Source organism: Dendrobates tinctorius, unplaced genomic scaffold (genome assembly GCF_039654945.1).
Source record: "Dendrobates tinctorius isolate UK_male_01 unplaced genomic scaffold, ASM3965494v1 ptg000037l, whole genome shotgun sequence".
Classification (NCBI taxonomy): Eukaryota; Metazoa; Chordata; class Amphibia; order Anura; family Dendrobatidae; genus Dendrobates; species Dendrobates tinctorius.
The window spans coordinates 21,890,269-21,914,136 of NW_027361705.1; the positions used below are offsets into that span (position 1 = coordinate 21,890,269).

At 42.5% G+C, this 23,868-nt stretch overlaps 1 protein-coding gene across 1 annotated transcript in view; it reads left to right on the forward strand.

Moving 5' to 3' along the window:
• LOC141088041 (ras-related and estrogen-regulated growth inhibitor-like) overlaps positions 1-4,217 on the forward strand; it is a 214,119-nt gene extending 209,902 nt beyond the window's left edge. Inside the window, exon 4 of the mRNA XM_073573899.1 lies at positions 2,930-4,217. Coding sequence (XP_073430000.1) covers positions 2,930-3,412 — 483 coding nt within the window. The 3' untranslated portion in view covers positions 3,413-4,217. The remainder of the gene's footprint in view (positions 1-2,929) is intronic.
• Positions 4,218-23,868: the final 19,651 nt, after the last annotated feature.

Genomic DNA, 23,868 nt, shown 5'->3' on the forward strand with positions numbered 1-23,868 from the left:
ATAAAATTGGAATGGTGACAGTTTTCTTGCGTAGGGTGTCTTGCATTGAAATCTGCTGCAATGACCCAGGTACTGCTTTCACCAGACATCAACACAATATCTATCTGCTCCTCACGTGTCAACCTCTGCGACATGTCAATGGCTGTAAACAAAGAGAAGCTTGTAAATAACTCATGAAAGAATAAAGTTACATTTTCTTGTAAATTCTCAATAGGTTTTATGTGTCACATGACCCTCTTCCCATTGGAAAAGATAAAGTTGGATCCAAAACGGCCGACTTCAAAATGGCCGCCATAATCACCACCCTTCTTGAAAAGTTTTCCCCCTCCCATATACTAATGTGTCACAAACAGAAAGTTGATATCACCAACTATTCCCATTTTATTTAGGTGTAGCCATAAACATGGCCCACCCTGTATAATGGGCCCCATATATTGCCCTTACAGTATAATGGGCCCCTTATAATCCTCCATACAGTATAATAAGCCCCATATATTGTTCCATACATAATGGACTCCATGTAATACTCAATACATAATGGGCCCCATATAATGTTCCATACAGAATGCGATGGGTCCCATATAATGCTCCAGTATATGATGGGACCCATATATTGCTCCAAACAAAATGGGCGCCATATAATGCTCCATATATAATGGGCCCCATATAATACTCCATATATAATGGACCCATATAATATTCCATATATAATGAGCTCCATATATAATGGGCCCCATATGATGCTTCAGGATATGATGGGTCCCATATATAATGCTTCAGTGTATGATAGTCCCCATATAATTCTCCATATATAAAGGGCCCCATATGATGGCCCCCATATATTGCTCAGTGTCTTCTGGCTCTCTGCACTGTGACCGTGTAGGCAGCGGGCACACAGACATGATATCATCATGCCCTGACCTGAAATATTACAGTCAGGAGACGTGGAAGATGCCACAGTGGTGGAGCTAGGAGAGGTAAATATCGCAAGTGCTGGGGCCATGAGCAAGTGGGAGGGTCCACTCACGGGCGCCAGCACATTCACTGGGCCCCCATAGCGCCTTTCCATCAGATATGGTTTTGTTTCTCCCTGCAGAGGCTGCCATGGGACTTCCCATCAGATCTGGTATTGTTTCTCCCTACAGAGGCTGCCGTGGGCCTTTCCATCAGATCTGGCCACAAAACACCCATTCTAACTTTAGAAACTACATAGCTTCATTGGGAACATGACCATGAGGCTGATTCATCAAAAAGTTAGCGTAAGAAACTGGGCATAAAACTTTTTGAACTGTCGTGAAATTTTGCTACTTTTCATGTTTTCTCTTCTCCTTTCCACCAACTTTTTGAAAAGCGGGTAAAGGAAGTCGGAGGTTTTGCTAGAGCTTGGATGACAAATTCATCATTATCTAAAGTATGCCATAAAAGTAGTGTAAATTATGACTGAAATGTAGGTAAGGCGATTACTAGATCACTTTTCTGACGCTGGTGCACGACAGCTGAAAGATGTGACAAAATGTAAGCACAGAACACATTCACAATCTATAACACTGTGAAAGCCGGAATCAATACTAAACCACCCTAGACATGAAAGATTTATGCCAGGAAGTAAAGCAAAGGTCTTACCCAGGGCTGGGACGAGGGGTAGGTAGGGTAGGTACACGCCTAGGGTGCTACCTCGTGCCTTCCTCAGACATTTATAATATAGGATGTCAGGGAGGAATATCTCTATTTATCCTTTGTATTGTGTGTAAATGATCCACAACAATGAATGGTTCTGTATATAACTTTGACTTTTTGCTCCCTATTAAGCCTCACCCCTAAATTACACCACATTTTTTATTTTTGCTGGAATCTTTAGGTGATAAAGGTAAGAATTTTAGTGGAAGTGTTCATCAGAGCTTGTTATCTTACTGATCAGAGGGTGGAGGTGCTGAGTTAGGGTCCTTTTTCCTTAGTCTATCACCTATTCTTTTGCTTGGTTGAGGCACCTTTGGCTTCAACTGCCTAAGGCACCAAGATACTTTGTAGCGGTCCTGGGCGTCACATACACATCTCTGCTATATTCACGATGGGACTGCAGTGCTTTTTTATGGGGGTTCAAGAACCATGATCTTGGGATCTTTGGTGGTCCAAGCAGTCGGACCCCCAGTGATCAGCAATTTAACCGCTTTCCCATACACAGGAACAATATAATTTTTTAGGGAATGGCCCTTTAACTTTATTGTATGGGTCAGTATGATAATGGTAATACCAAATTTTTATTGTTCTTGCTATATGTATTTTTTTACAAAAGAAAATAAAATAGTTTTGTTGCCATATTCTGACATCAGTACAATTTGTATTTTTATTTTGAGCCTCTCTATATACAGTTGTGCTCAAAAGTTTACATACCCTGGCAGAATTTTTGCTTTCTTGGCCTTTTGTCAGAGAATATGAATGATAACACCAACAATTGTTCTACACTCATGGCTATTGGTTGGGTGAATTTATTGTCAAACTACTGTGTTTTCTCTTCTTAAATCATAATGACAACCCAAAACATCCAAATGACCCTGATCAAAAGTTTACATATCCTGGTGATTTTGGCCTGATATCATGCACAGATGTTGACACAAATGGGTTTAAATGGCCAACCTCTAACCATGAGCGGAGAAAAAGTTTTGGTGTTATCATTCATATTCTCTAAAAAAAAGGCCAAGAAAATAAAAATTCTGCCAGTGTACAGTATGTAAACCTTTGAGTGCAAATGTATTAGCCACACAACCATCTATTCGGCACACTTGCCGAGACTTCACCTCTAAGATCCATTTCAGTGGACAGCCCCCACTGATATCTTGATGTAGGAAGATATTCATTAGCTTTCATTACAAATAATATAGGAAATTACATCTTTCCCTGTTTTAATGCATGACATTTGTTTTTTTTCAAGGAGGAGGACTCCCTTCAGATTGAAGAGAAAATTAAATGGGGCGATAGTTTTGCAGTGGTGTACTCGGTAACAGATCGCTGCAGCTTTGATGAAGTCATGAGATTATGCTTCTTAATTAATCACATTCACTCCGCCAATAAGAAAGGAGCAACAGAGCAACCCCCTATAGTTATTGTCGGGAACAAGAAAGATCTCCAATATGATCGCATGGTGTCCACTGAAGATGGGGAAAAACTCTCCAAGGCCTTGAAGCATCCATGCTATGAAATTTCCACCAGGGATAGTTATGAAGAAACAGCTCTGGTCTTCAACACACTTTACTATGAACTTCTTAGACAAGGAAGCCTTTCTCCTGGGACTTTCAAAAAAAGAAATGTATCCAAATTGATGGAAAAGATTCCCAAAATTTATGCCAATTCTGCTCTAAATGCGAATGGTCGAAGTTTAAGTTTCAATTCTTTTCGGGATTATATTCCGGAATGATTTGTATTGATAAAAAGTAATGAAGGAGAATTCTGATTTACTCCATGAATGTTGAGCACAACTCTTGAGTATGCTAGAATAAAAAGACATGCAAATGTCTTCACTAGTGGGGTACGGGCAGCAGGTGGATAGACGTTTGCCACAACACACTAAAATACTCATTTTAAGTTGTTAGTTTGGCAAGTGGGCCAAGATATTTAGGAGAAAGACACCAGAGGACTAATTATCCTAATTAAGATGAAGGCATTGCACCAACGGCATGATGCTTACTTTATTTCTCTGGATGGTCTATTTAGGTTACATATCAGTTGTGTGCACCTTATCCTACTGTCCTTTATGGAGAAGTGACAAAAGAGCTGTACCGGCGCTTCTTTAGTTTTATTGTGCCACGTTACCAAAGACTAAAGGTAAAGGCTTCACCAAGAACCGTTTCTCTGGCCGTGTTCAGATACAGAATTTTTAATGGCAAGTTTTCACACATGCTGTTACCCATGTTGGAGACAACAAAATACTCCCACCACTTTCATTATAATTATTGTCCAAGAATTTGTCTCATATTCTTGATATTTTGAAATGAAGCAGTGGTTAATGGAGGGGGTTTCGGATAATGAAATATAAATAATTTTTCTTTTTTCATATCTTAACGTTGCTATTCATCCCAACAAAGTACTGTTTGGAGTTTGGCCTAAAGCAGCGATCAACAGGGTGGATGTTCCTTGAGCAGAGAGACTTCACCACTAATGAAGGCTAATCCATAAGGAATAATAGAGCTCCCAATAAAAATAAATGCAAATTGATTCAAAGATCCAGTCCAGTGTCCACTTTAATAATCTGTGGCCCTTTATGGGAGTCCTGTGTGGTGCCCCCTAACTGACGGCATCTGCTGCTCTTCTTGTGATTAGCTACCAAGGCGGGATGTCACATGGGCATCACGCCTCCAATAATGTCATGCCATGTCGCTGTAAATCCAATCATTTCACCTTGCTCTGCCCTTTCTAGATGTTACTTTACATATTCCCGACAGTGTGTAAAGGCTCTGGATGGGACACAGCATGAAGCAATATGTAATGGGATGTACAGTGAATTCAGCACACGTGTCCTGTATTAAGTAGAGAGCACGCAATAAGTCACAGACATGTGTCAGGAAAACCCAACTTTTTGTCTCAGTTCCAGTTAGGAACTTGCAGCTCTCTGGTGCCCCCCTTACCCTCAAGTCAGTCAGGAAACTGCAGCTAGTATAAGTAGTCGCCGGAAAGTCTGCCTTGTCACGTACTGGCTATCGGGCACTCTGCAGTGAGGGTGGGATGTGTACCACCAGTCCCAGTCCCGGAATACACACATAAACTTCCGATCTGTCACTGCCATGGTTCCCAATAGCACCAGGACACTACGCTGCAACCAGACCCTCATTTGATACTAAAGCCTATATTGGGTCAGGAACCAACCCAAGGTAGCGAGATTTTGCATGGAGTACATGTCAGTTGGTCATAGAGCAAGAAGAGCGAAGCTTGTAAATTTATAAATTTACTCCAGAAAATATTGGCAGTGTTTACAAAAATACAAAATATATATTTCAAAAGGGAGACAAAATGCAATATGTACAAGAGTTAGAAATAAAAGGAGTTAAAATACGAAGCTTACTCTATCTCAGTCACAGGTATAACGTGTCGATAAAGGGGAGGAGAGACTTCCCAAAGAAATGGATCAGCAGCACAGCATGGTGTTCTTGGCTGTCTCTCCGGCATCTGAACGCCTCCCAAAATGTGAGTTTCGGTTTTATGCTTTCCCCATAAAACTAGAAACTCCTCTCTTGCTGACCTCACTGGTGCACTGTGTTCAAGGGGGTACACTTCTTTTGGAAGAATATTAAAACACTTCTACTTTCCATACCTTTGGCTGGAAAGCTCACAGGGTGACAATAGGGGCATTACATTTTCCCCTGCAAATTTACAATTCTTTTGAGACCAAACACGGCATGCCTGTGTGTTACTGGGGGCAGAAACTCATTTCCCAGGTTTATGATAGCCCTAAAGGCCGCAAAACATTGTCATGCGTAGCCCCATCTCCCTGATCCTGGAAATCTACTTTTCCTGTCTCTAGGATTATTGTGTGTTATGGAATTCGACCTGGAATATTATTCCTGATAGACAAAGGAATTTTTGGAGGGAAAAACCCACATTCAACTCTGCCAGAGCAATAAAAGTGACCATTAGGTTGAAGGGAGGGGAGAGTGGATAGAATTTCACAGAGGGAGACTGAGGGAGCTGGCAGTAGTGTGAGGGGGACTGCAGCAGGAATTGGGTTTTACACAAACCAATGGGGGGAGGAGTATCACGCAGCCCTGTATGTGTACCTAGGAAAATAGGAAATAATTCATATTACCCTGACAACATGTTAGTCATAAAATCATAGAATCGTAGAGTTGGAAGGGATCTCCTGGGCCATCTGGTCCAACCCCCTGCTCAAAGCAGGATTCGCTAAATCATCCCAGTCAGATGTCTGTCCAGCCTCTGTTTGAAGACTTCCATTGAAGGAGAACTCATCACTTCTCATGGCAGCCTGTTCCACTCATTGATCACTCTAACTGTCAAAAAGTTTTTTCTAATATCTAATCTGTGTCTCCTCCCATTCAGTTTCATCCCATTGCTTCTAGTCTTTCCTTGTGCAAATGAGAATAAAGATGATCCTTCTACAATGTGACAGCCCTTTAGATATTTGTAGACAGCTATTAAGTCTCCTCTCAGTCTTCTCTTTTGCAAACTAAACATTCCCAAATCCTGCAACCTTTCCTCATAAGACAGGGTTTGCAGACCGGTCACCATTCTGGTCACTCTTTTCTGAACTTGCTCCAGTTTGTTGATGTCTTTTTTAAAATGTGGTGCCCAAAACTGGACACAATATTCCAGATGAGGTCTGACCAAAGAGGAGTAGAGGGCAATAATGACTTCACGTGATCTAGACTGTATGCTTCTGTTAATACATCCTAGAATTGCATTTGCCTTTTTTGCTGCTGCATCACACTGTTGACTCATATTCACTCTGTGATCTATTAGTATACCCAAGTCTTTTTCACATGTGCTGTTGCTTAGCCCTATTCCTCCCATTCTGTATATGCTTTTTTCATTTTTATTGCCCAGATGTAGTACTTTGTATTTTTCCCTGTTAAAAACCATTCTGTTAGTTGCTGCCCACTGCTCCAGTTTATTTATATCTTTTTGAATCCTCTCTCTCTCTTCTCTACTATTAGCTATCCCTTCTAGCTTTGTGTCATCAGCAAATTTAATCAGTTTACCCTCAATTCCTTCATCTAAATCGTTGATAAAGATGTTGAACAATACATGGCCCAGGACAGAGCCCTGTGGTACCCCACTTGAGACATTCTTCCAACTGGATGTGCAGCCACTTAGGACCACTCTTTGGGTCCGATCACTAAGCCAGTTATGAATCCACCTAACAGTTGCCTTGTCTATTCCATACATAGTCATTTTTTCAATAAGGATTGTATGAGATACTTTGTCAAATGGTTTGATGAAGTCAAGATATACTATATCTACAGCATTTCCTTGATCCACCCAATCAGTGATTCCGTCATAGAAGGAAATTAAGTTAGTTTGACATGACTTATTAGTTACAAACCCATGCTGGTTCTGCTTAATCACTTCATTCTTATCCAAGTACTGACATACATGTTGTTTAATAATTTGTTCAAAGATCTTTCCTGGTATAGAAGTCAGACTCACCGGCCTATATTTGCCTGGGTCCAATTCTTCCCCTTTTTGAAGATAGGAACAACATTTGCTCTTTTCCAGTCTTCTGGGACTTCTCCTGTTCTCCAAGAATTTTCAAAGATTATGGAGAGGGGTTCAAAAATTTTTTCTGCTATCTCCTTCAGCACTCTGGGGTGTAATTCATCTGGACCTGGAGACTTGAATTCATTTAGGTTAGCTAAGTGTTTCCTCACTATCTTTCTGTTTATAGATATCCTGGATTCTTCTATTCCATTAATAGGACAGTGAAGAACAGTTGATGTTACATTTCCTTTCTGAGAGAAAACAGATGCAAAATAGGAATTTAAAAGTTCGGCCTTCTCAACATCCTGTCTTACCATTTCATCATTTTCATCCTATAAAAATCCTATAGCATCTTTGACTTTTCTTTTACTTTTGACATATCCCCAAAATCCTTTATTATTGCTTTTGACATCTCTTGCAAGCCTCAATTCATTGTCAGCTTTACTAATCTGATTTGTGCCCTGCAGGTTCTGCAGACAGCATTATATTCTTCTTTAGATATGCCTCCCTCTTTCCATTTTATAAACATTTCTTTCTTCCTTTTTAGCATGTGCTTAAGTTCTGTGTTCATCCATTCTGGTTTCCTTAAATGCTTCCTATTCTTCCCTCTTCGGAATTGTTAACAATTGTGCTCTGAGAATTTCATTTTTCAAGATTTCCCCTCCTTCCTGGACATTTTTGTCTTTAAGGATATCCAGCCATTGGATCCCTCCAATTCTCTTTCTGAATCCCTTAAAATCTGCCTTTCTGAAATCTAACCTTGACGTCTGAATCTTCACAGGCCTTCCTCCTCTAATTATCCAAAATTCTAAAATAGCATGGTCGCTACCTCCTAGGGTCCCAGCCATTTTTACCTCCTCAACCATTTCCTCCCTGTTTATAAGGATTAGATCCAAGGTAGCAGTTCCCCTTGTTTTCTCCCCTACCTTTTGGAAGATAAAGTTGTCAGCAAGAGAGGATAAGAATTTCCTTGACCTGTTAGTTTTGCCTGAGAGAGATTCCCAACAAATGTCTGGATAGTTGAAATCTCCCATGACAACTATGTCATATTTTTTGGAGAACTTGGCCATTTGATGCATAAAGAGTTCATCCATATCTTCAGCTTGCACAGGCGGCCTGTAGTAAATGCCTACAATGGTGTCCTTTCCATTGTTCTGTCCTTGTATTCTTACCCAAACAGTTTCCACAGAACTCCCAGTCTCCGAAGCTTCAATCTCTGTGCAGATATACGTGTTTCTAACATACAATGCGACACCTCCTCCTCGTTTATCAAGTCTGTTTCTTGCAAATAAGTTGTATCTTTCTAGTCTTGTATTTCAATCATATGTATCGTCCCATCAAGTTTCAGTGATTCCAATGACATCATATTTCTTTTCCTGTGTTAGTAGTTCCAATTCTCCTTGTTTGTTGCCCATGCGTGCATTAGTATAGAAACATTTTAGTTTGTGATTGGTTTCTCTTTCTCCAATATTTTTATTATTTAGATTCTTTTGTCTTTGTTCTTTCCTCCCACGTCTAATAGCCGAGTTCTCAATAGCATTTGTCAGGTGTATGGCTTTTTCTGGTCTTTTGCTTTCCTTCCCACATTGTTCTAGTTTAAAGCTCTCCTTACAAGTGTAGCAAGGAGACTTCCAAATACATGTTTTCCAGTCTTCGTAAGGTGCACCCCATCTCTAGCAAGTAGTCCATCGTAAAGGTAATTTACTCCGTGATCCAGAAATCCAAATCCTTGCTGATGGCACCATCGACGTAGCCAGTTGTTCACCTGCAGAATCTTATTCCACCTCTTTGTTCCATGGCCATCCACTGGGAGGATGGAAAGAAGACCACCTGCGCTCCCAGTTCTTTCACTTTCTTGCCTAAGTTTTCAAAGTCTCTGCAGATGGTTTCCAGGTCATTTCTTGCGGTGTCATTTGTCCCCACATGTAGTAGCAGGAATGGGTAGTCATCTGTAGGTCTGAATAGTCCTGATATCCTGTCAGACACATCTTTAATTTTTGCACCTGGAAGACAGCACATTTCTCTTGAAGTTATATCCGGTCTGCAGATAGCGGCCTCTGTTCCTCTCAACAGGGAATCCCCTATGACCACCACTCTCCGTTTCTTCTTCACAGCATTTTTTTTCTCCATCCAGGAGGACTCTGAAGGCGTACAAGGTTGCTGTTGGTGGGCAAAGTCTTATCCTGATGTATTTCTTCATCGTTTTCCTGCATGAGAGCCTGGTACTGGTTCCTGAGCTGTATGGGTGCTGACTGCCTCCTGATCCTCCTTCTTCTCTGGGTCACATGTCTCCATTCCTCTGTTTCTTCAGGTGCACTTCGAATTTCTTCTCTTTCTGTAACATGAAGAGATAATTCTGCTCTGTCTAAGAACTCTTCACCTTCCTTAATGATATTCAACGTAGCTAACCTCTCTTCGAGACTTTGCAACCTTTCCTCCAACAGGCATGTGATCAGATCTCGCAGGTCTTCCCATGTTTGGCCATAAAATGATGCACGCTGAGACTATTGCCAGCGTTGCAGCCTCATGTCAATAGCATGGAGGGATTGAAAGACTGACATTAGTAAGTGCCATGATGCTTGAGAATAAATTTATCTGACCACATTTTTAACAAAGCTCCCAACCTCTTTATCACTAAAGCAGCAGGCTGTGCGCTCAGCCACATTGCAGCAAAAACAATGTCATTTCTTACAACCTAGGTTTCTAAATATTAGGAGCTCAGATATTAAGAACCTCTCTTAGGTGTATTCCTGACCTGACAAGTCTCCCAGTAAAATGTAGCTCTGTCTGTCTGGACGAGTCATGATACCAACCAATTAGAATATAAAGCGTACAGTCATATGTTAAAGTTTGGGCACCCCTATTAATGTTAACCTTTTTTCTTTATAACAATTTTGGTTTTTGCAACAGCTATTTCAGTTTCATATATCTAATAACTGATGGACTCAGTTATATTTCTGGATTCAAATGAGGTTTATTGTACTAATAGAAAATGTGCAATCTGCATTTAAACAAAAGTATGGGCACCCTTATCATTTTCTTGATTTGAACACTCCTAACTACTTTTTACTGACTTCCTGAAGCACTAAATTGGTTTTGTAACCTCAATGAGCTTTGAACTTCATAGCTAGGTGTATCAAATCATGAGAAAAGGTATTTAAGGTGGTCACTCGCAAGTAGTTCTCCTATTTGATTCTCCAATGAAGAGTGGCATCATGGGCTCCTCAAAACAACTCTCAAATGATCTGAAAACAAAGATTATTCAACATAGCTTTTCAGGGGAAGGATACAAAAAGTTGTCTCAGAGATTTAACCTGTCAGTTTCCACTGTGAGGAACATAGTAAGGAAATGGAAGAACACAAGTACAGTTCTTGTTAAGCCTAGAAGTGGCAGGCCAAGAAAAATATCTGAAAGGCAGAGAAGAAGAATGGTGAGAACAGTCAAGGACAATCCACAGACCACCTCCAAAGACCTGCAGCATCATCTTGCTGCAGATGGTGTCACTGTGCATCGGTCAACAATACAGCGCACTTTGCACAAGGAGAAGCTGTATGGGAGAGTGATGCGAAAGAAGCCGTTTCTGCAAGCATGCCACAAACAGAGTCACCTGAGGTATGCAAAAGCACATTTGGACAAGCCAGTTACATTTTGGAAGAAGGTCCTGTGGACTGATGAAACAAAGATTGAGTTATTTGGTCATACAAAAGGGCGTTATGCATGGAGGCTAAAAACACTTGCTACCCACAGTAAAATTTGGTGGAGGTTCCATGATGCTTTGGGGCTGTGTGGCCAATGCCGGCACCGGGAATCTTGTTAAAGTTGAGGGTCGCATGGATTCAACTCAGTATCAGCAGATTCTTGACAATAATGTGCAAGAATCAGTGACGAAGTTGAAGTTACGCAGGGGATGGATATTTCAGCAAGACAATGATCCAAAACACCGCTCCAAATCTAGTCAGGCATTCATGCAGAGGAACAATTACAATGTTCTGGAATGGCCATCCCAGTCCCCAGACCTGAATATTATTGAACATCTGTGGGATGATTTGAAGCGGGCTGTCCATGCTAGGCGACCATCAAACTTAACTGAACTGGAATTGTTTTGTAAACAGGAATGGTCACAAATACCTTCATCCAGGATCCAGGAACTCATTAATAGCTACAGGAAGCGACTAGAGGCTGTTATTTTTGAAAAAGGAGGATCTACGAAATATTAATGTCACTTTTATGTTGAGGTGCCCATACTTTTGCATCGGTCAAATTTTGTTTAAATGCAGATTGCACATTTTCTGTTAGTACAATAAATCTCATTTGAATCCAGAAATATAACTGAGTCCATCAGTTATTAGATATATGAAACTGAAATAGCTGTTGCAAAAACAAAAATTGTTATAAAGAAAAAAGGTTAACATTAATAGGGGTGCCCAAACTTTTACATATGACTGTATGTACATAAAGTGGCATGTAAAAGTCTGGGCACCCCTGGTCAAAGTTACTGTTATTGTGAACAGTTAAGCAATAACTGGATGTCTAAAAGGCCTACAGTTAAAGATGACACATTCCTTTGTATTTTAAGCAAAAAAAAATATATTGTTATTTTTTGCATTTTAAAAATGTCAAAAAGGCAAATGGTCCCATGCAAAAGTTTAGGCACCCTGCATGGTTAGTACCTAGTAGCACCCTCTTTTGAGAGGATTACAGCTTGTAAATGCTTTTTGCAGCCAGCCAAGAGTCTTTCAATTTTCTTTGAGGGCTTTTCATCCATTGCTCCTTGGAAAATTCTTCCAGTTCTGTGAGATTCCTTGCTCGTCTTGCATCCTCTGCTATTTTGAGGTCTATCCACAGATTTTCAATGATATTCAGATCAGGGGACTGTGAGGGCCAGTGTAAGAGGTTCAGCTTGTGACGTTTGAGGTTGTCTAATGTGGATTTTGACGTGTGTTTAGGATCATTATCCATTTGTAGAAGCCATCACCTTTTCAACTTCAGCTTTTTTACAGGTGGTGTTATGTTTGCATCAAGAATTTGTTGACATTTTATTGAATTCACGCTTCCCTCTACACATGAAATGTTCCCTGTGCCATTGGCTGCAAAACACAAATTGCCATAGGAAAATAAAGATCCCTATTAAAGATCCTAAAGTAAAATGTAACTTTTATTAAATTCAAAGGGGACACACTATTAAAAATTTATGACTCTAGTGTGTGAGTTATAGTTATGCCACCTAGGGAAATCTCTCAGTGACAGAAAGTGCTAGTGCGTATTACAGCCTATTAGCTATTGCACTACCTTTACGTTAATTAGCTTTGGTAAGCAGGGAAGGTATATCACCATTTGCTGACTATCAGCCTTCATTGCCTATGGTTAATTTAGACTCTTCTTTTCCAATTATTTGACTACCCAAAGCTGTAAGGATCATACAGTTAGATCCACTTAGAGAGACCCTATATATTGAAGCGTGCAAGTGTATAGTTGGATTATTACTGAAAATCGCTCTACCTGTACGTTACTACGAATAAGCTTTCCAATAGGTAAGAATAGCATATAGGCTCTGAATAAATAACATTGTAGAGGCCTATCGACCCTATTGCCTAAAGTAGCAAGCTCTTATATCTACAATTATTGCCTCCCTGAATCTATAAGGATCATACAGTTAGATCCATTAACAGTTGTTCATATAAAGTACCATCTTATTTATCCTTATCCACATAGAGCAATGGGAACCTTAGATTATATATCGCTACAAGCACCACTCATCACACTATATCATGCTAGTTAAAAGTTAGCAGCCATTAGCCTCCCCATTGTAAAACCTTCAGCTTGCACCTTTTGAGGTAGTCTCTTGTGGATTTTGACATGTATTTAGGATCATTATCTATTTATAGAAGTCATCCAAATTTTCTACAGGTGGCATTATGTTTGCATCAAGAATTTGCTGAAATTTCATTGAATCCATTCTTCCCTCTAATCGTGGAATGTTCCCTGTGCCATTTTCTGCAACACAACCCCAAAGCATGATTGATCCACCCTCATGCTTAATGGTTAGCGAGATGTTCTTTTCCAGAAATTCTGTGCCCTTTTTTCCTCCACACATACCAAAATGCCTCAGTCTTGTTTAGATTTTCTTTTGTATACTTCTCATGCTGAATTTTATTGTGAGGACACAGTAGAGGTTTTCTTCTGATGACTCTTCTATGCATGCCATATTTCTGCAGTTGTCAATGAACAGTAGAACAACGTACCACAACTCCAGAGTGGGGTATATCTTTCTGAAGGTCTTTTGCAGTCAAGCGGCGGTTCTGAGTTGCCTCTCTAGCAATCCTATGAGCAGCTCTCACTGAAATTTTGCTTAACCCCTTCCTGACCTGTGACACAGCGTATGCGTCCTGAAAGTCGGTGCCAATCTGACCTGTGACGCATATGCTGCGGGTCGGGTGACCGGGGTCAATGAAAGGTCACCTGACCCACAGGTACAGGGGGACTTGTGCTTCACACCAGGGGGATGTCCTCCCGTTGCTATGATCGCTCTGATTGGCTGTTGAAAGTGAAACAGCCAATCAGAGCGATAGTAATATTTCACCAATGAAACTTGGTGAAATATTACAATCCAGCCATGGCCGATGCTGCAATATCATCGGCCATGGCTGGAGACAGCAATCAGACCCCCATGACTGACGGGGGCGATCTGCTCCCGCCACCCACTGACGGAGGCGATCTGCCACCACCGTCAGTATCTGCTCCCCCTCCCCTGCCCTCTGCTCCCCCGCCTTCTGATCACCCCCCTTCCCAAGTACCTCCTGAGTCCCGGTGTCCCTCCTCCCTCCTGCATGGGCACCGCCATTTTCCAAAATGGCGGGCACATGCACAGAGCACCCGCCGAATCTGCCGGCCCGCAGATTCATTCATTCATTCATTACAGGTACATTTTGATCACTATGATAGACCCTATCACAGTGATCAAAATAAAAAAATGTAAATAAACTCCCCCTTCATCACCCCCATAGGTAGGGAAAAATAATAAAATAAAGAAAATATTTTTATTTTTCCATTAGGGTTACAATTAGGGTTAGGGTTGAATTAGGGTTATGTAACGATAATGTAAAATATGACGTAAGATTCCCCTGATTATCAAATTTGCTGGAGCATTCCAAACTCTTCTATTCACATACTGAACACTGCTATGTCAGTGGTGAGGGTTTGACCCCCCTTCTTTTCCCCCTGTCACAGCTGCAACTTTTTCTCCCTCTGCCTGATTGTAACGTGAAGCTTCAATGTAGCTCCTTCATCCCTCCCCCTCAGCCTGCACACACACATTCAGTGTAGCCTGAATTACCAGTGACTGGTTTCCCACCTCACAGCAGGGGGTCTCTTTGTCTCCAAAATGTGCTAAACTACTCTCATAAACTATCATTAGAATCTGATCATTTGTTCATAAAACGCTGCGAGTTTATGATAAAAATATGAAAGTTACATCTCTGCGACATGCGTTGACTAAGCTTCATAGCCCATGTTTTTCCTGGTTCCAGCGCCAACAGAAACAAAGAAATGGATTTCTCCTGAATGGTGTGAAATAACTAGTTCGTGTTTGGTTTTGAATGATCGCCAGCGACAAGCTGGAAAAGATGATACTATGTGCATTTCTATACGAGGTACCCTCTGTGAGATATGATTAGTATAAGTTTTCAGAACCAAGTCTGTACTCTGAGAGAAAGGGAGGGTGGCCACAACTCAGCCCCTTTAGTGATGTCACAAGCCCAAAGGTATAAGGTATTTTTCCCTTCCCCCAATTTATTCTAACTTGGGATGCCGTGGCAATAAGATCTCAAATGAATGGTGACATCTGGCTCCGCCTCCCCCCAGTTCTGCCTGAAATGATCTAAGTAATATGTAAGTTTATTTCTGCTTTATAAATCCCTTTTATTTGTATTTGCTTTGTACATACTGTTATTGTCTCATATTGTAAAACTTTTATCTTCTGTAAACACTGCCCATCTTTTGGGAATAAACTATAAAATTATTAGTTCCGTCTCCTTGCTCTATGACAAATTCACGTGCCTATGAGTTAATTACGCTACTAATTTGGGTTGGCTTCAAACCCCTCTATTAATTTTAAATATTAATAAGAGAAATCTGAAACTGGTGGCAGCGAAGTGTGCTCTGGGCAGGTGGGCCAGCTGGCAGTGACAGAAGGGGTTTAATAAGATGATTTGTCTGGCTGCGGCCAGGACTAGTTATAATTCCCTCGCTGCAGTGGCCTAATAGCCAGTGCACAACAAGTAGCCCATCCGGCGACTAAGTATCCTAGGTGTAGTTCTCTGACTAACCTGAGGGTAAGGGGGGCACCGGAGAGCTGCAAGTTCCAAAGCAGAATTGGGAAGTGGGATTTACTGTACATAAATCCCGACAGCTTGTAACATATTGTGGCAGCAGTGGGATATCTACAATAAACCCCTGTAATACATTGTTAGGGCAAGACTAGCTTACTGTTTTTGCCACATTGTTGGCAGCGGTGGGATAACTAGGATAACCCCCCCTGCACATGTGATAGCCGTGTGTGGCCAAAGGTCATACAAAACCCCCTTTTCGTGACAGGTTAAGACTAGGGTTAGGGGTGTGTTGGGGTTATGGTTGGGATTAGAGTTAGGCTTGAGGTTAGGGTTATGTGTTGTGAATTCTCTCTCTGGCTTCCCTCTGGTGATTACTGAAGGTAGTGGAGCTGGTCAGATTGACAGAGGGGTTGCAAGTTCTCTTTCTGGGCTCCCTCTGGTGGTTACTGGAGGTAGTGGAGCTGATCTGATTGACAGAGCTTGCCAACTGATAATGAGGAAGACGATTGGAGATCTGGGGTTTCAGATTGGGATTTAAGACAGCCGACTCCCTCTATCCCTGCTGGTGATTTTCTTCCTGTGCCTCCTGAAGTCTGATGTCTCCTGCTCTGTCCCAGCATGTTCAGCTAAGTGGTTCATTTGTTACTCTGTTTGCATTTGATCTGGTTTTGTCTATCTCTGCTTTGTGCAGGTCAGCCAGCTGCGGCTGGGGCTGTGCTGAATCACCGCCCATTTGTTACTGCTTGTGCCAGTTTGTTTTGTCCCCTGTTATAATGGTCTCCTTTTGCTTTCAGAATATACCAGAGTGCTGATATAGTGGGGGGCGAAGTCGTACGACTTCAGTGGTTTTTGTGCATCAGACGAGTTGGACTTTTGCAGGTTTTCTGCGTGATTGCAGACAGTGTCTTTCCTTTCCTGTCCTGTCGAGTCAGTGTGGGCCCCATCATTTGCTCAGTCTATTTTTCTGCCTGCGTTTGTGTTTTCATCTTGTCTCACCGACAATATATGTTTGGGGGCTATCTATTCCTTTGGGGTCTGCTCCGGGGCAGTTTAGATTTCCCCTTTCTTGCTTTAGGCTTAGTTAGCTCTCCGACTGTGCCGAGGCATCTAGGATCATCGTAGGTACGCTCCACGGCTACTGCTAGTTTTGTGGACAGGATCAGGGGTCTGCAATCCGCTTAGTTACCAACCTCTCTGGTTTTCTGTGGCTTAGCCTGGGCCAGCTATCCTCCTCGGTGACCTATTCATAACAGTTATGACTAGGGTTGGGATTAGGGTTAGGGATGTGTTGTGGTTAGGATTGTGGTTAGGATTAGGGGTGTGTTGGGGTTAAGGTGGAGTTAGAATTGAGGGGTTTCCACTATTTAGGCACATCAGGAGGTCTTCATACACGACATGGCACCACCATTGATTCCAGCCAATTTTGCGTTCAAAAAGTCAAACATTGCTCTCTCCCTTCCGAGCCTCGATGTGTGCCCAAACAGTGGTTTACCCCAACATATGGGGTATCAGCGTACTCAGGAAAAATTGTACAACAACTTTGGGGGTCTAATTTCTCCTGTTACCCTTGAGAAAATAAAAAATTGGGGGCTAAAAAATTATTTTTGTGGAAAAAAAAGGATTTTTTATTTTCACTGCTCTGCTTTATAAACTTCTGTGAAGCACTTGGGGGTTAAAAGTGCTCACTACACATCTAGATAAGTTCCTTGGGGGGGTCTAGTTTCCAAAATGGGGTCACTTGTGGGGGAGCTCCCATGTTTAGGCACACAGGGGCTCTCCATATGTGACATGGTGTCCGCTAACGATTGGAGCTCATTTTCCATTCAAAAAGTCAAATGGCGCTCCTTCCCTTCCAAGCCCTGATGTGTGCCCAAACAGTGGTTTACGACCACGTATGTGGTATCGGTGTACTCAGGAGCAATTACCAAAAAAATTTTGTGATCTATTTTATCCTGCTGCCCATGTGAAAATGAAAAAACTGAGGCTAAAATAAAATTTTTGTGAAAAAAAGTACTTTTTTTATGGATCAATTTGTGAAGCACCTGGGGGTTCAAAGTGCTCACTATGTATCTAGAGAAGTTCCATGGATGGCCTATGGGGTCACTTGTTGGAGAGCTCCAATGTTTAGCCACACAGGGGCTCTCCAAACACGACATGGCAACCGCTAAATATTCCAGCATATTTTCCAGTCAAAAAGTCAAATGGCGCTCCTTCCCTTCTGAGCCCTGCCGTGCGCCAAAACAGTGGTTTATGACCACATATGAGGTATCTGTGAACTCAGGAGAAATTGCGCAACAAATTTTAGGATCCATTTTATCCTGTTGCCCATGTAAAAAGGAAAAAATTGATGCTAAAAAATAATTTTTGCTGGAAAAATTAAAATGTTCATTTTCCTTTCATGTTGCTTTAATTCCTGTGAAGCACCTGAAGGGTTAATAATCTTCTTGAATGTAGTTTTGAGTAGCTTGAGGGGTGCAGTTTTTAGAATGGTGTCACTTTTGGGTATTTTCTGCCATATAGACCTCTCAAAGTGACTTCAAATGTGAGGTGGTCCCTAAATAAAACGGTTTTGTAAGTTTTGCTGTAAAAATGAGAAATCGCTGGTCAACTTTTAACCCTTATAACTTCCTAACAAAAGAAAAATAGTTTCCAAAATTGTGCTGATGTAAAGTAGACATGTGGAAAATGTTATTTATTGACTATTTTGTGTCACATAACTCTCTGGTTTAGCAGAATAAAAATTCAAAATTTGAAAATTGCAAAATTTTCACCAAATTTCCGCTTTTTTTCACAAATAAACGCAAAAATTATCGACCTAAATTTACCACTATCATGAAGCCCAATATGTCTCGAAAACGCAATCTCAGAATCGCTAGTATCCATTGAAGCATTCCTGAGTTATTACCCCATAATGGGACACTGGTCAGAATTGCAAAAAAGGTCAAAATAGGCTGGGTCATGAAGGGGTTAACGAGCCACGTTGGGCTCAGATGACGCTGTGGCATGTACCCTTTCTGTCACATCAGCATATGGACTTAGGACTCCGTGGAAGATATCAGAGACTAACCAAGGCCGCCGGGACCTGAACCATCGTCATCTACAGGACTTTGCTGGACCAACCCCATGCTGGTCGTTGCTGGCGCTATCGTTTGCTGCGCGATCCCTACTTCTTGAGTACTGCCTGAAGGGATAAGTTACACCTTACTGAACTATACTGTTCATGGCGGGCACGGGGACCATTTGCTTGCCAGCTGCCATCCTATCCAGGTAACTTATATTGACTGCATGGTTACATAATGTGATTTTCACCGGATTGGCTGCCTCCATACCTGTTACTTTATTATCACATCATGTATACATCAGATTATGCTGGCAGTTAGGATTTCTGTTACACTTATTGGTACATGATATTTTCTATTCTATTTCAAGGTTATATCTCATAGTGTAGCATTGGCGGCAATAGTCTTCTGTGTCCATCATTTTTGGTTATGATTTTATGGTTACTAAGCACGATGTATTTGTCCCTTGCCTCACCACTTTAATAAAGCAATTTTATCATGACCTTTGGTTGTTTTCTGGATTCGTCCTCCCCCTTGTGTTATGTATAATATTACAACTGGTCATTTACAAGTCCTTGTGAGTACATTACAGTGATATGTTGCCTGTTACTATGTGGAATAGATATATTAAACTTTTCTATATGCTATATGTACCGGCCTTCACTACCCTCCTTATCTCTCACACTTACACACAGTTTATGAAGCAACTCTGCAGAGAGATTGTTCCAAACATCTTGGAGAAGTAACCACAGATCTTCTGTGGATGTCACTTACACAAATACTTCTGTCTCTTCCTGTAATCCCATACAGACTCGATGATGTTGAGATCAGGCCTCTGTGGAGCCATATCATCACTTATAGGACTTCTTGTTCTTTATTCTGGAGATAGTTCTTAGTAACATTATTTGTGGTCGTTGTCTGCAGAATAAATATGGAGCCAATGAGCCATTTCCCTGATGGTATTGCAGGATGGATAACGATCTTCCTGTATTTCTCAGTACTGAGGACACCAAAAATGGACAATGTTAATGACCCTAATGCAGTTATAAGCACATGGAGCTGGGAATTTGGTCAAGATTAATGATGTCTCAATGCGAGAAATGCAGGCAGAAACTTATTGATCATGCAATACCATCAGAAGGCGAAAGGATCCAAATGATTCTGCAGCAGGACAACGACCCCAAACATACAGCCCATGCCATTAAGAACCATCTTCAGTGTAAAGAAGAACAAGGAGTCCTGGGAGTGATGTTATGGCCCCACAGAGCCCTGATCTCAACCTCTTCGAGTTTTTTTGCGATTACATGAAAATCAGAAGGATTTGTACAAGCGACATCCACAGGAGATCTGTGGTTACTTTTCCAAGATGTTTGGAACAGCCTCCCTGCTGAAATCCTTCAAAGCATGTGTGCAAGTGACAAGTGTTTTCCCTGGAAGAATTAATTGTGTTTTGAAAGTAAAGAGCGGTTACACCAAATATTTGTTTGGTTTTATTTTCCCTTTTGTTCATTCGCTTTGCATTTTATAATTTGACTAGCTGAAGAGCCCAGCGTTGCCTGGGCATAGTAACCAACTGTGGTTAGTTATAACAAATTATAATGATTATATTGCACATAGAAACATTTCACATCATATATTCAACACTACAGATTTGCAACACAAATTAACTAAATGATTACCCAAGTATCATCTCCTGTGTGATACTTTCCGCTCAGCCGTGTATCTAATCCTATCCTGTGTGATGCTGTGTGCTGAGCCGTGTATCTAATCCTGTCCTGTGTGATACTGACTGCTGAGTCATGTATCTAATCCTATCCTGTGTGATACTGACTGCTGAGCTGTGTATCTAATCCTATCCTGTGTGATACTTTCTGCTGAGCCTTGTATCTAATCCTATCCTGTGTGACACTGACTGCTGAGCAGTGTATCTAATCCTATCCTGTGTGATACTGACTGCTGAGCCGTGTATCTAGTCCTATCCTGTGTGATACTGACTGCTAAGCTGTGTATCTGTAGGGTACAGCAGGTTCTCAGGATGCAGTGACGAGACACGAGACTGAGTGTGGTTTGTAAAATTAACTTTTATAAATTGTAGCCACCGGGCTATATTGAGCAAACAAAAGGGGTCAAAAACAACCGGACCACGCAGGGACCCAACAATATTAACAACACTTTCCTATTATAAATGCAACTAACCCAGTTTGTCCAGGTGATATAGGCCATGTATGGCCAACCTATGGGTCCTTATTTCCTATAGTAAACTTATTCTTCCAGGGGTCTTTCAGGAACACAAACGTGGCCCCGTAGAGGTCGCTGATGCGGCTGTCCTGGTGCCTCGATATCCAGGGATGATTGGGCTCGACAGGCCCTGAAGGATCGTTGCCGTTGGGGCACAACAGGCCCTGAAGAATCTGTGCTGTTGGGGCGCAACAGGCCCTGAATGATTTGTGCTGTTGGGGCGCAACAGGCCCTGAATAATCTGTGCTGTTGGGGCGCAACAGGCCCTGAAGAATCTGTGCTGTTGGGGCGCAACAGGCCCTGAAGGAATCTGAGTCGGCTCTCGTCCCCAGTGCGCAGGAATGTCGCAGTCGCTCAGGTGACCGTTGACCAGCCTTTGATCAGGGTCCCTTTGTGGACGGGGTGTGGGCCTCTGCTGTCGCCGAACGGTGAGAAGGTGTCCACTGAGACCGGTAATGGAAGGGCCGCAGACGTGGGCGGTGACAGGGAGGTAGTGTCCAGGCCGCCGACGCCTGTCGGTGCACAGTTACAGCAGCGGCTCGGGGTCGCGGACCAGCCGCAACGTGGCAAGGGAGAGCGAGCCCGGCTGTTTCTGAACGTGAATGGTGGACGGCTCCCGGTGGGGGTTGGGCACACGTAACTTGACAGTCTGTCAGTCGCTTACCCTTCACAGACCCCTGCTGGCCTCTCAACACCACTACGCCTGTTACACTGTTTTCCTCTGTCAAGCATGGAGTCTTGTCTCTTGTCAGCCTCTCTGCCAACTGCCTCCTGAGCGCGCCCCCTGCTTCTTTTATCCTTGCCCCGCCCTCAGTCGCCCGGCAACCTTCAGACGTCTCTCTCCCTTTGTTGCCCCCCGATGTCATTTCTTTAGGAATCCTGATGGTGGTCCCCATAGTTCCGGCCCAGTCACCCTATGGGAGTCCTCCTCCCCACAGACTGTATCTAATCCAATCCTGAGTGATACCGTCTGCTGAGCCGTGTATCTAATCCTATCATGTGTGTTACTGACTGCTCAGCCGTGTATCTAATCCTAGCCTGTGTGATACTGACTGCTGAGCCATGTATCTAATCCTATCCTGTGTGATACTGACTGCTGAGCTATGTATCTAATCCTATCCTGTGTGATACTGACTGCTGAGCTATGTATCTAATCCTATCCTGTGTGATACTGACTGCTGAGCAGTGTATCTAACCCTATTCTGTGTGATACTGACTGCTGAGCCGTGTATCTAACCCTATCCTGTGTGATACTCAGGGCCGGACTGTTACTGAAAATCAGCCCTGGCACACAAACCCCAGCAGCCCATGTACTAAAACGTCCTCACCCCGTTAAAACAGTTTATATACAAAGAATATCACAGATACTGAGAACTACACCCACTATCTAGGACAGGAGAATACTAATATGTGGACTATATTGTAGTATATACTGTGGAACTGTGTATATATTATTTAATGTGGAGCTGTGACAGTGTATATGATATATTTTGGGAAATTCACACCATACAAAGTTCCGCACTATATTCTGTATTACAGAATACAGTATGGAGTTGTGTATATACTATATATTGTAGAGCTATGCCTGTGTATATTATGTAGTGTGGATTCAACACTATATTCCAGTGATGGCGAACCTATGGCATGCAGAGCCCTCTCAGCTGGCACGTGGCCAAGGCCTCGCCTCACTGTTCAGAGATGCAGCTTCCTCACACACATTGAGCAGCGCGGCCGTGAAGCTGAATGATGATGTCATCCAGCCACGGCCGTGCCTCTCAGTGTATGTGAGGAAGTGAGAGGAAGGAAGCTGCCAGCGCGTGGAGAGGTGAGTGTGGACGCTGTGTGTGTGGCCGTGTGTGTGGAGAGGGCCAGTGATGGGAGAGATGGAGAGATGGGGAGAGAGCCAGAGATGCGGAGAGGGCCAGTGATGGGGACAGGGCAAGTGATGGCGGTGATGGGGAGAGGGCCAATGATGGGAGTGATGGGGAGGGGGCCAATGATGGGAGTGATGGAGAGAGAACAATGATGGGGAGGAGGAATTGATGGAGGTGGTGGAATGGGCAATTTCTACATTTCTGCATGAAGAGGATCACGATGGGGCATATTTTTACATGAAGGGGATCACGATGGGGCATATTTCTGCATGAAGGGGATCACGATGGGGCATATTTCTGCATGAAGGGGATCACGATGGGGCATTTCTACATGAAGGGGATCACGATGGGGCATATTTCTGCATGAAGGGGATCACCATGGGGCATATTTCTACATGAAGGGGATCACGATCGGGCATATTTCTACATGAAGGGGATCACGATGGGGCATATTTCTGCATGAAGGGGATCATGATGGGACATATTTCTGCATGAAGGGGATCACGATGGGGCATATTTCTGCTTGAAGGGAATCACGATGGGGCATATTTCTGCATGAAGGGAATCACGATGGGGCATATTTCTACATGAAGGGGATCATGATGGGACATATTTCTGCATGAAGGGGATCATGATGGGGCATATTTCTGCATGAAGGGGATCATGATGGGGCATATTTCTGCATGAAGGGGATCACGATGGGGCATGTTTCTGCATGATGGGCATCACAATGGGGCATATTTCTTCATGATGGGGATCATGATGGGGCATATTTCTACATGAAGGGGATCTCAATGGGGCATGTTTCTGTATGAAGGAGATCATGATGGTGCATATTTCTACATGAAGAGGATCACGATGGGGCATATTTCTGCATGAAGGGGATCACGATGGGGCATATTTCTGCATGAAGGGGATCATGATGGGGCATATTTCTGCATGAAGGGGATCACAATGGGGCATATTTCTGTATGAAGGGGATCACGATGGGGCATATTTCTACATGAAGGGGATCACGATGGGGCATATTTCTGCATGAAGGGGATCACGATGGGGCATATTTCTGCATGAAGGGGATCACGATGGGACATATTTCTGTATGAAGAGGATCATGATGGGGCATATTTCTACATGAAGGGGATCACGATGGGGCATATTTCTGTATG